This window comes from Oryzias latipes, chromosome 22 (assembly GCF_053564925.1).
Source record: "Oryzias latipes strain Hd-rR chromosome 22, Olatipes_Hd-rR_3.1".
NCBI classification, from domain to species: domain Eukaryota; kingdom Metazoa; phylum Chordata; class Actinopteri; order Beloniformes; family Adrianichthyidae; genus Oryzias; species Oryzias latipes.
The window spans coordinates 22,283,247-22,298,516 of record NC_136258.1 but is presented as its reverse complement, the minus strand read 5'-3'; the positions used below and the strand labels follow the sequence as shown (position 1 = coordinate 22,298,516).

Genomic DNA, 15,270 nt, shown 5'->3' with positions numbered 1-15,270 from the left:
CATCATATGTTTTAGTCATATCTTTTTAAAGATGGCAAATATTGTTTTATACAAAGCCTATTATTAACCTCACACATAAAAATGCATCTGTAAAATGTAGCTAAATTGTTTAATGTTATTTTATAAGGGGGGTGACAATTCATATTTTCAACAATTTGATGTATATTGTGTTTGCCGATGCAATTCATAGTCGATATTGGTTCATTTTTAACGATCCGATTCACTGACCTAGAATCGATCCAAATCATCTTTAGTCAGTGTGGCTCAGATAAATACCTGGGTACTGAACGGTGAAGTGAAGTTTTATAGATTCCCTTTATTTCTGGCAAGATAATCATGTGTAAATTAAATGCGTGCACAATCAATGTTGTTTTTCTAAATCAAAATAATTCAAAGGGAACATTATTCAAACATTCTGCCACACTGTATGTTCACATGTCTTTGCAAAATTCAAAGTGTTTCCACACAGTGGACTGTAATGATGGATTTATCTTTTTTGCCGCCATCACATGTGTGTTGCCTCTGTGATGTCACTTGATCGTTTTTATGTTATAGTAAAATAAACCAACAGTGCCTCAATCCGAATGGTATTTTCTGACATCGATTATACTGTAACTAATTTATTTTATTTAAGAAACAACTTGCCTCAGACAGATCAATCTGTTTGAATTGTAGGAATACAAAACAATTTTACAATTTATTTTACTAATCATTACACCCCTATTATTTTCCATTTTTTGTTTTTAATTAAATGAGAACTTCACTTGAAATTAATGAAACAATTGGTTATATTAGTTATACTAATATCTTATTTCTAAATACCTAAAACAGCTTTATGTATTTTTATGGATTCAATTATTATTTTATTACAATATCTTTATTGAAATGAATATACGTCAACTCAATTATGATTTGAGACAATTTGACAGAAATGTTTGTAGTATCACCAATCTACCATGTGGTGGCAGTAGACACCACAGGGGTTTGTCATTGAGACAAAACGCTACTCTAAATCCCCGCCTCCTTAAGCACGTGATTGGCTCAAATTTCTTTGAGTCTGGAATCTCTCTTTCTGATTGGACGGAGTCTCCGTCCTTCAAACCTGACAGGCATCAGTGTTTGCTGTTTCGAAAATGAAACTGGCGAGTGTTTGAGTTCAGCTGGGAAGTCGGAAAATCGAAATTAGGACCAAATCGCAGAAAGAAATTCCTCATGTTTGAGTGACCCAGGGGAAGAAGGAGAACCGGACGGTTAGAGCTTTATGCTGCGGGACGTCAAAGGTGTTTTTTTATTTTATTTTTTTGAGAAAGGCAGGTAGGCCCGCGCTGTCAAAACACGACAACAAAGCACGAACCATTCTGTGTTGTTTCCTTGGTTTGCCTAATCACAGATAATATAATGTAAAAATAAAATGTAGCTATGTCTGTATTTTAGGGTGTGTTAGCTTTAAATTGTTGTTCCCACGATGCGAAATCCGTCTACCTCCTATCACTACGAGGCAGCAAAGGATCTTTGTGTTTTTGTTTTGAGTTTTTTTTGTAATCATTCTTATTTTTCTCCAGCTGGAAATGTGGCCCCCATTCCCTCCCATAGCAGGATGGGTTGCACTACTCTGATAAGGATGTAAGTCAATTTGATTTATTTACCTGCATAATGAAGCATCACACTCATAGACTCATGTTTTCCAGTCTTAGGTTCCTGTTTTGACCCCAAAATGACTAAAAATGCTTGACAGGAAAAAAAAACCCTGATGAATCAAAACTCACATGTAGGAAACAGTTGATCTGACTGGGGTTAAGGGTTATGGTTATAGCATTGTTTAAGTACACATCTTTTAAGACAACGCCCACTTAGTTTTGGTTAAAAGTTTCAAGTACTTTCAAGTTTATTAAAAAAACTGAGACAGAAAAGTATGTAGAAACACCCCCACTGCTAACCTATTAGAGAGAGAAAGTATTTCATTATCAATTAGCTACATAAATCTATCCATCCATTGTGTTTGAATCTCTCTGGGCTCTGTTTTTGACAGTCTGTAGCAGTGGCTGCCCCGTGAGGCCGAAGCTGCTGTCGCCATGGCACACTTTGACACGGAGTACCAGCGTCTGGAAGCGTCCTACAGCGACTCTCCTCCTGGAGAGGAGAACCTGCTAATGCATGTCGCAGAAGGAGCCAAATGTATGACACCCCCTGGGTCAAACGTTAGACAAATCATAGAAACAGAGACTCGTCTTCATGATGTACTAATTTTCAAAACGATTCCATTGCAGCCCACTGGCACCACATAGAGAACCTGGATCTGTTTTTCCAAAGAATATCCTTATACTTAATTGTTCCAACAAATAGCAAATTGAAATTTGTTGTACATTTCCATTCAGACTTTTCCTTAATTACTTTTACGTCTATAACCTCCATCAGAAAAATGGATTCACCTGCATGCTGTTGGGAGAGCTCTTTGAGTTGGTGTACGTATTCTGCCCTTCAGTAGTCCAACATGCTGATTTGAAACCTTTTTATTTTAAATTCCAGTTTTTTTATCTTTCCCCCCTCACCCCTTTATTCGCCTCCGTACTTCTGTTTTTGTGCAGTCAGTTGCTGTTTGTGGTTTGCTTCACTGTGTTCCTTGCCAACTGTGTGGATTATGACGTCCTCTTTGCCAACAAGTTTGTAAACCACACAGATTCTTCTAAAGTCACTTTGCCAGATGCGTTGATTCCTATGGATGTTTGCAGTGCTCGGTGAGTTTGACGCTTCGTTTGTAAAGCTTTTTATACCGAATCATAACTCTAGCACAAATAAATGTAGCTTTAATCACTCGACTCCTAGAAACCAGCTTACATTACCCATCTAAATGTGATTTTGATAAGGTAATGGAATGTCACAACCATTTTTATTCCATCCAAATTTAGGTCTAATTTTCTTTCAAGCTCCTGACATTGGAAGAATCTTCTTTTTGGAAATCTTTCCTTGCAAATGATATATAAGACATGATAATCATGGTCTCAGTCTAATCTCTGCAGCATGTGATGTTTTAGTTTTTCCATGTTCTCTGAACCACTCTTAACAATCTGAGCATCCCAGGTCTGAGCAGGATCATCTCTCAGTATAAATGTATTTGACAAGAACAATTATTGTAGAAAAAGACTAATGTTTGTATTCAAATCAACTAGTTTTTACTTACGAACATTTGCCCAAATACCTAAATCAAGCCTGGATCATAAAACTGTTACCAGAGGCAACCACTATAGCTGTTTTTTTGTTTGTAAGCTTTATCTTTTATCATTAATTGTATAATTTCCCTTGGTTATTAAACCAAAAACTATTTTTAATGATTAATATTTCAAAAAACAAAAGTTTTATCTTGAAGGGACATTGCTGTCTTTAAAAAAAAAAAAGAGTTGTTGTTTTTAGGGGACTTTTAAGCTCTTTGATAAATATCAGATATTTTTAAAGATGAATCAATTTAGTTAATTTTCACATCTGTCTAAGAAAACTGAATTCATTCTTCTTATCCTCAGTATTCGAGATAATGGATTTGTGATCTTTGTCCTGATCATCTCCGGGGTATTTTGGCTCCATCGCCTGGTCAAATTCTTCTACAACGTCTGCTGTTACTGGGAGATCCGATCCTTCTACAAAAACGCCCTGAAGATGTCTATGGTGAGACGGACAAATGTTGGAATTTTCCCACTAGTTGCTGCGGGGACATGAGATGTTAACAAGCCGTAGTGCCAAACCTCTTACAGTTTTGGTGCTTTTGTGCTTCAGTCAGAGCTTCCCTACGCAACATGGCAGGAAGTTCAGGCCAGGATCATAGAGATTCAGAAGGAGCACCAGATCTGCATTCACAAGAAGGAACTGACAGAGCTCGACATTTATCATCGCATCCTCCGCTTTAAAAACTACATGGTGTGTACATTTGTGGTGGAATCGTAGTGAGACCTGTGTATGTTTTCAGTGACTTTTATAGCAAACTTTTATTCTTGTGCTTCTTCAGGTTGCCATGGTGAATAAATCTCTTCTGCCTGTGCGATTTCGACTTCCTGTTCTCGGAGAAGTTGTGTTTTTCACTCGGGGTCTCAAATACAACTTTGAGCTCATCTTCTTTTGGGGCCCAGGTTTGTTTGTTTGTGACTTTTATTTTAAAAGTTTCATGTTGGTTTATGACTCATGTAAATGCATCAATGTATTAAGGTCATGTTTACACTATTTACAGGTGAATAAAAGTTCTATTTATGCTGTTTTTGTTTCCCTGTAGGCTCTCTTTTTGAGAATGAGTGGAGTTTAAAGTCAGAGTATAAGAGAGGAGGAAACAGGCTTGAGCTTGCAGACAGGCTGGCATCCCGGATTCTGTGGATTGGAATTGCCAATCTGCTTCTGTGTCCGGTCATTTTGGTTTGGCAAATTCTTTATGCTTTCTTCAGCTATACTGAGGTAAATCATTTCCACCCACCAAAAAATAAACAGGAGTTTTTTAGTTACTTAGCTGGTGATTATTTTGAGCGTTTTTGTTTGTTTATGTGTGCAGGTGATCAAGCGAGAGCCCGGTTCTCTTGGGGCAAGATGTTGGTCTCTCTACGGTCGGTGTTACTTGCGTCATTTTAACGAGCTGGACCATGAGCTCATGTCACGCCTCAGTAAAGGCTACAAGGTTACGGCAGACTGATTACTGCAGACTTGCTTATTTAGTTTGTTTTGTTTTTTACATCTATACCATTGTCTTGTTCTTGCTTATAAAGTTCACTATATTCTTCATTTTCCCTGTTCATTTTGTGTTCCTCTGTTTTTCAGGCTTCCTCTAAGTACATGAACTGTTTTCTTTCCCCGCTGCTGACAGTTGTTGCCAAAAATATTGCGTTTTTTGCTGGATCTCTTCTGGCCGTTCTCATTGCTCTGACCATCTACGATGAGGATGTTCTTGCAGTAGAGCATGTGCTGTCATCCATTACTCTGCTTGGAGTGTGTATCACCATTTGTCGGTAAGGATCAGTTTGCCCTTTCAGATTTTCCTATCAGTTATTTTGTATTCTTTTTTTTTAAAGCTAAAGCTGGTTTGTAGTTCATTTTGCATTACACACAGTCAAATACTTAAGCAACAGTATCATTTAACTAAGGAAATCTTAATTCTATTTATTGGGATATCCTTTTATAAGATTTGAGGTCTAGAGGAAGACCACAGAGGAGGTTTATGGATGCAGTAAATGAGGACATGAAGGTGCTAGATTAGAGGATGCAGAAGATCGGGTTAGATGAAGGAAGCTGATTTGGCGACCCCTGAGGGGAAAATAAGAGGTATTATTATTAATCTCATGTTGGTTTATTTTCTAAAAGTGTTCCCAATTAATTAGTCATTTAAGAAAATTATTTAGATCTAAAGCCTTATTGTAAAAATCTTTTGAAATTTTAAAGTTTTAAAGATGCTTTTATTTTTCAGCTAATGAATAATCTAAAGTCACAAATTGAAAAGGAATTTTTTAGGACTTTTAGACTAAAACTTTGTTTCTCTGTATCTGTAAATTGATTTTTTGTTTAATAATCAAAAAATAGTGTTAATAGTTCAATAACGTCCATGTGGTTGTTGGTATGTTTCCCTACAGATCTTTTATCCCGGATAAGCACATGGTGTTTTGTCCTGAGCAGCTGCTGCGGGTCATCCTGGCTCACATTCACTACATGCCGGACCACTGGCAGGGCAATGCGCACAGATATGAGACGCGAGACCAGTTCTCACAGCTCTTCCAGTACAAGGCAGTGAGTTAGAAAAGCTCTTGCAACAAATATCAACACACACTGTAAAACATTTGACTTTTGTGGCTAAGTGACAGAGCTTTCCAAAAGGCATTGACAATTTTTAGATCCTTTTCGGGTTAAGCTTTAAATGAGGTGACTCTCATGAACCTCTTTTCTTTCATTAAAAACAAGATAGGAGTCAAATGAACTATCAACATGTAAAAGTTGGAGAGTTTAGTCCTAATTTCTTCTGAAAACTAATCTTTTCTGGAACATTTCCGTTTATATTGTTGCACTATTTTGCTGTTTCATTTCCTTCCAGGTGTTTATTTTAGAAGAGCTGCTAAGTCCTGTGGTGACTCCCATCATTCTCATCTTCTGTCTGAGGAGGAAATCTCTGGAGATCATCGATTTCTTCAGAAACTTTACTGTAGAAGTTATTGGAGTCGGAGACACTTGCTCTTTTGCTCAGATGGACATTAGGCAGCATGGACATCCTGCGGTGATTTTACTGATAAAACTCAATTGTTTTTTTTAAACTATAAATTGTGGCATGTCAAGATTAATTGTTGTTTTATTTTCCTTTATTAGTGGATGTCGGAGGGAAAGACGGAGGCCTCTATCTACCAACAAGCAGAGGATGGGAAAACAGAGTTATCGCTGATGCACTTTGCCATCACCAACCCACACTGGCAGCCTCCTCAGGAGACCACACACTTCATTAGCCAGCTGAAAGAGCGAGTTCACAGAGAGGCTGCAGGGGCCCCTTCTGAAACACATCCGCTCTCTCTGTCAGAGTCTGAAGTAAGTCAAAAAACTAAGATTCAAGCATATTTGTTTGAACCTAACCCTTTCAGAGGTATAATGCTCTCCTTTTCTGCATGTCACAGCCAAGGAGCCTTGTAGCAAACCTCTTAGCAGGACCCTCCAGTCTGGCCTCAGTTCATTTTGGTTGTGACAACTCTTTGATCAACCATGCAGTGGCTGGCAGTGATGGAGCATCTGCCTTGCGTTCCCTTTCTCCTGTCAGCAGCAGTCTTCATCTGAGAGGCAGTCTGAGTATGGCTCAGAGAGCTAGTGGCTTCACTGGCAAAGCAATGAGTGGTTCAGGGTGAGCAAATCTGCTAATTTGGCTGCTTCTTTAGTGCACAGCTTGTCCGGTTTTTATATTTTCCTCAAATTTTTCTACTTCTTTCCTCAGAACTGATGCTCACACTGTAAGCTCAGGCAGCAGTGCATGGGAGGGCCAGCTTACTAGCATGGTTTTATCAGAGTACGCCTCTACTGAGATGAGCATTCATGCACTTTACATACATGAGGTAAATCCCCTGCCGTTTATGAATATGTCACTCATTTGATCAATCGTATTACTTTTACCGGTAATCCCCTTCGTTGTGCCTTGCTCCCTGAAGCTCCATAAACAACAGTCTCGGGGTGAGCTGTCCCGCCACACGTGGCACAGACGAGAGAGCGACGAAAGCAGCGACAGCATCCCAGACGAAGTAAGAAGCGACCACAATCCTCAGTCGAAAAGTTTCCCCCGCTCGCACACTTTTCCCACCGTGGTGTCCAGCCCAAGTGCCACTTCAACTTCAGCTAACAGCAGTAAGCCCAAAGGCCAGGAGGAAGAAAAATCACAGAGTCAGCGGCGCCACAGTGGACCCGCCACAGGTATTCTGTGCTTTGATTATAAACAGCTTTTTCATTTTTTTAAAATGTTTTTCTTATAGAATTAACCGAACAGTATTTAGGTGGTATAAAGATCTATGAAAAATCCTGGCACTTCATCATTTTTTTGTCTTTGTAACTGTTTTTAGATCATTTCAATGCGGTGGGAAGACCAGTAAGGGTGGCTCGTGTACCTATGGGTGGATGGGCAGTAGATGGTCAAGCAGCACCAAGACACCACGAGGCTGTGCCTGAAGAGAGTTCTGAGGATGAAATGCCTCCTCACATCCACAAGGTTAGCACCCTTAATGCAATAGATATAACTGCTTTGCTTGCATGTGCTGGACCTCAATAAATGCTCTCTTTGTCTCATTTCAGGTTACGTAACCCAGCCATTTGTGGCATACTGTTAACCCAACTCATCCACATCCTGGTTCAGATGTTTCCCAGAACTGACATTTTTTCTGACAGAGATATATACGTGCAATGTCTGCCATCCTTCCAAAACTCAAGTGGGGTAGCCGTCTGTCTACGTTTTTGCAGGATTGGAAAATGCAGTTAGCTCATGTAATGATCTTAATTTTCATATCAGCTCTAATTACTACAGCATTTCAAGCGGCAGAAAAACCAGACACATTTTAACAAAGAAAATCATGGAGCTTCTAGAATTGAGGGTACACAGAACTTCTTTTTTTATTATTATTGTTTTGTGTAAAACTGTTAAAATTAAATAGGGGCAGGGTATTGTACACAGCCTGTCCTCTGTCTGTACTTGCTTTTTGCCTCATCTTTTTCCCCCCAAACATTTTGGATGTTTACTGATATTAAATCTACATGACATTTGAATCTGTGGCTGCACTAGTAAATGTTCTTGGCTGATTAATTTAGCTGAAAATCCTTTGGTGTGGAAATATGCTTTTGTAAAAGATAACTGACACAAATGTTTTTTTGATTTTACATTAATCACAAAACAGATCATGGATCTAATACAGGGATCTCCAAACTTTTATGCAAGGAGGGCCAGATTTGGTGAAGTGAAAACGTGTGAGGGCTAACCAATCATTCTTTGAATCCTATTTTTAGAATTAAATGCAATTGAACTATTTAATGAAAAACAGAATGCCAGAATTTGACCAATCACTGTCAAGAAATCGTACACACAATTTTTAGAAAGTGTTCGGGGATCACATATAAATGATCTCATGACAGGAGCCTGAGTTCCGATAAATTTTTGAACGCGGGCCACATTTGGCCCACGGGCCGGACTTTGGACATGCCTGATCTAATAAGATTCACACAACTGTTTGGCTACATTCTGTGTCCTCTAGTCAAAGAATTTCATTTTTAGCTTTTACTTTTACCTTTCAAAGGACTTTTTTCAGTGGTTTGTTTAAAGGTATTCTTATGCATGTCATTTTAATTTTGCCACTAGAGCAACTGCAAATTCAAGTGCATGAACATTTGCTCATTCATCTATTTGAAAGAGCCACCCCACGTTCACTTCTTTTATAATTACTTGACGTCAGATTTTATTTATATCATTCTTTAAGCCAATTGATGTTGATGGATGTTGTTGAAAAATTAAGCACTTTAATGATTTGTAAATCAAGAGAATGCGACTTTACATTTTATATTTTCAAATACATATTTTTAAGTTATTTTTACCTTAAAAAAGGAGTGTCATGATACCCGACAGCTGTGAGTTAAGTAAACTTGGACAGAAATAGGGAAGCATTGGTGCATTTCATGTAAAGGGATTTGATGGTTAAGGATGCAGTGATTTATTTTATTTTATTTTTTAAATATTATTGTTTTATAAATCCTGTATGATGCCATTTTGTACAGTTGTGAATTCATCTATTAAATGCACTGCAACTTTGTTTTTCTTGTCTAAATTATTGTATTAATCTCAAATTAGATAGGAAGTCTCAATTATCCTCATTTTAGATTAAATGACAATAGGTTGTTAAAAGTACCCCTCTGAAAAACACTACTATTTTATCGATGAAAAATAAGATTTCACCTTTAAAATGGCTACTATTAAATTTCATGTTTGTTGAATCAAATGTGTAAAATTCCCACTACCTTGGTGTGGGATGCCACATATCAATTACAGAAAAAACAAAATTACATTAAAATGTGTTCACCTGGCCATAGTTTGTCTGTGCATTCACAAACTACTGTATGTCTTTAATTTTGGCAATTCCGGGCTTTTTGCAACTGTAAGGATCTTTTAGATCAGTTTAAAAACAAACTTTACATACTTTTTTATGGTTTATAAAACAATATTTACCTTCAGTTTTTTATTTTATTTTAATATTTAATTTTAGGCAATGAAGCATTTGATAACTATTGGATTAATAGCATACATAAAGTCTATCAGGAGAAAGACACATTAAAACTTAGACATTATGTTTTTTTATTATGGTCTAAGAAGTCAGGCCTTATTCTGCAAAAAAGGTATGAACTAAATGCAATGCCTTGAAAATCTCATCTAAACTATGTAAATAAAAAGAAAATCCTTGGCAGCAAATCTTTTTGCAAAACTATTATCTCTTTAAATGTTGTTGTTGTTGTTTCCCTTTCGGCTTTTCCCATCAGGGGTCGCCACAGCGAACGAGTCGCATGGTAAACTTGGCAATGTTTTACGCCGGATGCCCTTCCTGACGCAACCCTCTCAAGGCAACCGGGCTTGGGACCGGCACGGAGGTAGAGAGGGGAACAGGGAGCAGCCCGGATTTGAACCTGGGTTTCACGGACGGAAGGCGCCGCAAACCAGCACGAGCTAAACCGGCTCCATCTCTTTAAATGTATATATTTAATATTTAAGTATAGAAGGACATATTCAATCATATATTTTTTTTTAAATAGAAAACTTTGTTGATCCCACAAAGGAGAAAACAGTCATTAATAACAATTTACTATTATTATTTATTATTATTATTATTATTATTGTTAAAGGGCCTAACTTTGAATTGGCTAAATCAGTCGTCTGTTAAAATCCGGCGGCTCAATTCACTATCCTTATTGGTTATTAGTGCTCTACTTCTGATTGGTGCGCAGTACAAGGAGAGTAAGTTGTCCTAGTATAGTCTATTTTAATTGGCTGAAATCAAAATATATCGCTATTTGATTGGTTCTTACTTCCAAACAAACCCGATAAGGGCGGAGTTGAACAGTCTTGGCGGCCATATTGAATCTTATCTATTGACAGTTGTGTGTAGCCATAGAGGTTCAAACATTGTTGAGACAAGTTATTTTGATGTGCGATTTAACTTTTTTATTTTCCTTTGAACAATGTCCTAACTGGTAGCCTTATAAAATCAAGTCATGGATGAAGATGAACGGCAAAGGAAGTTAGAAGCTGGGCGAGCTAAGGTTTGTGAACATTGAAGACATGCTAACACATTAGTGCTAACGGCTAGCATCACGTTTATTTACCACAAAGTTATTCATTTTCAGGGGTTATTGTACCCTTTTAATAACACACATAGTTGGTGCATTACAATTGTTTGCTTGCCGATGTCCTCTTCGGGAAATCGGTTTACTTGCTTGGGTGGTTGGCTAATAAATCGAATGTTTTCTTATGAGTTAAGGGTAATGTTTTGCATACAATATATACATTCACTAAGTTCCTAAATAATCGAGAAATCTTTTAAGCTAAAAAAACAGTTCCGAGTTTCCCGAATTTTTTTGTGCAATTTCATCTGGACTTTTCATAGTAAAAACTTTGGCGTGAGCCTTTATTAGACGATTATACCAGGGGTCTGCAACCTGCGGCTCTGCCTGGACTGGAGGCTTTTATTTCTCCATTGTGGCTCTTTGGCCTGGAATAAAAATGCATTTTGAATAAAAAATGATTTTTTAATTACTTCCTTTGTTTTAGTTAAACAGGCTTTGTCATATCTGTTTAGAATTTTATCATGGCATGTAACTTGGTTAAAAGGTTTAACCTACTTTCAGAGTGGATGATGTTATTTGACACACTGTATTTTATTTTGAAATGAACTTGTATGAGCTGCTGTCTTAAGTAAAAAGAAGTTAAAATTGTTACAAATAAAATAAAAACTATGTTGATGTTCAATTATTGTATTTAAAAGCTAAATTTTTTGAATTAATATTTTAGTGGCCACAAAAACATAAATAGTGTAGTTTTTTAACAGAGAAAGTGTGATTTGTGGCTCTGGCTGGGTTATGGTCTGTAAAAACCTGGGCCAAATGGCTCTTTTAACATCAGAGGTTGCCGACCCCTGGACTAAACTATCCGTAAATTATATTTGAGCAGAGCATAACTTTGGAGTCAAATGGAAAAGTAAACTGTAGGAAAACTTAACTTAACTGTGGTCCAGTCTTGAAAACAGTAAATTACCTTTATAAACGTTATGGTCTTCATCTTAACAATGAATTCAAGTGTATTAACTGTTTTGCAAACATTTTTATTTATTTATTTTTTTTTTGCATTTTCAATCTAAAAGGGACATTTATAATTGGCAAACAATTAAGAAGATATGCCTACTATAATTCTATGATCATGTTGATAATAATTTTACTATATGCATACTTCTCAAATTATTTCATTTAATATCTATCCTGTTAAATATGTAATGTATAGCAGTGTGCCACATTGGTATATCATATACAATTTTTAATCAATTTACACAAATATTGTGGGTTTATTTTTGTTTGTTTTTTGTAAACCAGAGTTCTTCTATTTTGCAACAACGCCAGTCAGTAAGTATTGACGATGTGTGTGGTTGGCAGAGGGATTTACAGTTGCAAAGCAATAGAACTTTATTTCTTAGTCTTCTGTCCTTGTTTTTTTTTTCTTTCTTAATCATTTTTTGGGATGCAGACCTGTCTCAACACCTTCATTCTGAATTTATGTGTGTTCAAATTCTTTGAAAGATCTTTGGAACTGACCACAAATGGAAATTTTTGATGATACATTAAGTCTCACAATGTCATGTCTGGTCAGTCAATGAAACATTGGTATCAATTTTGCTTCAGTTTCATAACATTGTTTCAATAATAATTAATTAAGAAAGAAGCAGAGAAATATTCAGACAAAATGGTTATTGAGACAGGCCTACTTAGGAAGATGCTAAAATTGCTTATTTATGTATTTTTTTCTTCTGCTTTATTCTTTTCTAAAATGATGAACTTGAAACAGAAACTTACCATTTATGACACACGTCACTTTACCAAAATATTTGTGTTCACATTATCAGCGATGTTAGCTGGAAGGAATTCTGTCCATTTAAGTAGTAACTGCTGTGTCACTGAAATGTGCGCTTTGTAATGCTGGTTTGGAGCCATCAGGTGGTGCACTGGGCTCATGAGATTTCACGAGGTTAAACTAATGTGCTTTAGCCCGGCAAATGATGTTGCTATGGTAATGTAGACCTGAAGGTTGCCTTCTGTTTGTTCTGTTAAAATCTCTTGTTCTGTTTTGTTTTAGGCGTCACAAATGTGTAAAGATTAGTTAAACACAGACTAGAAATGTGGCCTGATGAATTCAGAAATGTTCTTGTTTAGATTTTATCAACATGGGAGCAGCATTAAGCTGCCTGGTTACATCTGATTCCGCTGGAGTAAACTCTGAATGTCAGTGGTGTGGAAATGGCCTTGGGCTACACACAGCTTATCAGGCAGATGTCTCTCTACAATTTGATATTCTATGGCAGCCAGTGTGATGGCAATATGGAAGCAAATATACAGCAATTGAGTTATTTTCTTGGTAATTAAAGAATAAAAATACAAAAGTAATAGTTCCTCTTTGAAAATTCAATTCATTCAACCGAGAAATTTTTTTTTTGCAAACTAAGAAGGTCTTTCAAGATTGATGTGGGAGTAATAAATAAAGTAATAAATGTTTATCCCACGTCATCTCACATTGAATTGAGCGCACTGATCCGGAGCTGTTTTTATTACACGGAGGTTTGTCTCCTCCTCTCTATGAATGCATCTCTGTCTCCACCCTCTGTTCTTGGTCTAGACATATGCCTCAACACAGTTTGAAGATTTCTCAGCTCTGTCCATTTGCTTCAGCTGGGAATTTTAGGATATGATAGAGAGAAGACACTTTGGTTGCCAGCTCTCTGCAAGAACTGCATCTGGAGCCGTAAAAAAACTACATTTTTTGGATTAATTTACTGTTGTGCTTACCGATAGAAAGAAGTGAATCACTGTCAGAAAATGATCCAGTGTCTTTTGTCACAATGAGAACTGCTGTAATCTGTTTCGCGCAGACTATAAAGGAGACAAACCAGAAGAGAGCTGCAATACAACAAGAGGTCTTCAGCAGAGAAGGGGATTGACTTTGTGCTCTGGATTTCAGGCTATTTTACTCTGCTTTATTCTGGATTGTATTTTTGCTGAGGAGTAACGTCCCATGTCCACGTTAAGATGATTTTTGTAAAAGACTTCAAGATTATCTCAAAAGTAGCAGGCATCACTTTGATTTGGACTTTCCCCCCCCCCCAAAGATAGAAAATGAAAACTGGCAGAGATGTGGCTACTTTTCTGTCTTTTTCCATGTCTTGTTTGCAGAAGTTGTTCATTCTGGGTTATATAAAGCTGATTGTCATGGGGCTGCTGTGCTCTTAAGAGATCTGAGAATTGCTGGCATTTTCACCTCATTATGAAATGCATGTCTTTGCAGATTAAGGTGCTCTCTATTTTGGGTGTAATTAGGAATTTCTTCTTGCTTTGCTGGCTTTTTCATACTCTATTAATATTTCATTTCTTTTTAAATATACATCTATGTATAAAGTGCATAATAATGTTACAAGGGGTTTTTTTGGTTGCTTGAAATCTTAACTGGATAAGCTCAGCCTTTGCTCCCTGACACCTGAGCGTCATCATGCTCATAGTTTGGTGCTCAGTCGTCTTGACCTACGTGTCCATCTACCTCTCGCTGTCCTTCCTGCGCAGCTTGCTAGCTTCAGACAGAAGCGCGCGAAAAGCAACGCGGGGGAGGCGAAAAAGACGCAGAAGAGGAAGGGTCCGACTGACCCGAAGAATGACAGCCCAGCGCAAGACTGTCACGTAGAACAAACGCCTCCATCAGCAAGTGCCACAAAAACCAACCACAAGGTATATTCACATCAGACTCTTGATTAATATTCTTTGTGTTTTCGTTGATCACTTTTCACAGTTAACTTTTTACTAATATTTTCAAAATCCTCTTCACTTTATGTTGTAGTTCAAATCTGTTGGATGTTTTTTTTTTTTTAAACATGTTGCCTGTTCCTCTCGATAAACGTAGAATGGAGAACTAGGTCACTAACCATTATACTGTCTGTTGGGCATGTTGTCATAGCAACGTGACCATGATGATTAACTGAAGCTGTTTGTAGTTTCTTTTTTTGTTGTTACAAAGGTTCACCAACTTTAGTAAATCATAAATATAAGTTGGCGGAAACTAATGCTAAAATGACTCTTGACAAAATGAAAATAGGAGTTCTTTATGGTTTGGGTTCATTTCTCCAGGACGCCTTAAAGCCAGATGATTCAGATGTTGAAGGGGATGAGTCAAGTAAACAGCCTCCCACTCCAGAGCGCAGCCCATCTCCTGTGGAAGTTTTGGGAGAGGGAGAGCTAGCTGCCCTGACTGGCAAAGAACAGCTCAAGGTATCATTTTTGACTAAAATGAAAAATATTTTTGTCCATAGTGTTGCATGATTTTTTTTTATTCACTGTAACACATGAGATAATGTTTCATACAAATCTAAAAGTGGGCACATGGCAGTCCCCGGAGAAAACCCACGCATGCACGAGGAGAACATGCAAACTCCACACAGAAAGGTCGCCCATTGGTGTTCTGTTTCAGGTCCCCCAGCCGGGACTTGAACCAGGAGCCTTCTTGCTGTGAGG

The 15,270-nt window shown here is 37.4% G+C and overlaps 2 protein-coding genes across 13 annotated transcripts in view; both read left to right on the top strand.

The window, feature by feature from the left end:
• The first annotated feature begins 1,069 nt into the window (after positions 1–1,069).
• atg9a (ATG9 autophagy related 9 homolog A (S. cerevisiae)) lies at positions 1,070–9,272 on the top strand. 7 transcript variants are annotated; one of them, XM_078940246.1, is made up of 20 exons: positions 1,070–1,280; positions 1,563–1,623; positions 2,030–2,175; positions 2,268–2,311; positions 2,398–2,462; positions 2,586–2,735; positions 3,516–3,657; positions 3,766–3,906; positions 3,995–4,115; positions 4,256–4,431; positions 4,526–4,648; positions 4,789–4,976; positions 5,595–5,748; positions 6,050–6,229; positions 6,319–6,531; positions 6,618–6,838; positions 6,929–7,046; positions 7,140–7,398; positions 7,545–7,690; positions 7,774–9,272. In XM_078940246.1, the coding sequence occupies exons 3-20, from the start codon at positions 2,073–2,075 to the stop codon at positions 7,780–7,782; spliced, it is 2,553 nt and encodes an 850-aa protein (XP_078796372.1). In that variant the 5' UTR covers positions 1,070–1,280; positions 1,563–1,623; positions 2,030–2,072; the 3' UTR covers positions 7,783–9,272. The 7 variants fall into 7 exon arrangements, with proteins under 7 accessions (XP_078796372.1, XP_011488404.1, XP_011488403.1 ...); XM_011490102.4 differs by having other exon boundaries at positions 1,070–1,314; XM_078940247.1 differs by having other exon boundaries at positions 1,119–1,310.
• Positions 9,273–10,574: 1,302 nt separating this feature from the next.
• The window catches only part of pcnt (pericentrin), a 31,937-nt gene continuing 27,241 nt past the window's right edge, over positions 10,575–15,270 (top strand). For 4 of the 6 annotated variants that reach the window (XM_023951922.2, XM_023951920.2, XM_078940610.1 and 1 more), the window contains exons 1-4: positions 10,587–10,773; positions 12,097–12,126; positions 14,329–14,490; positions 14,887–15,027. In XM_023951922.2, coding sequence (XP_023807690.1) covers positions 10,726–10,773; positions 12,097–12,126; positions 14,329–14,490; positions 14,887–15,027 — 381 coding nt within the window. In that variant the 5' untranslated portion in view covers positions 10,587–10,725. Of the gene's footprint in view, positions 10,774–12,096; positions 12,127–14,328; positions 14,491–14,886; positions 15,028–15,270 lie in introns of all 6 variants that reach the window. The other 2 variants (XM_078940612.1, XM_023951921.2) reach the window with 1 other exon arrangement.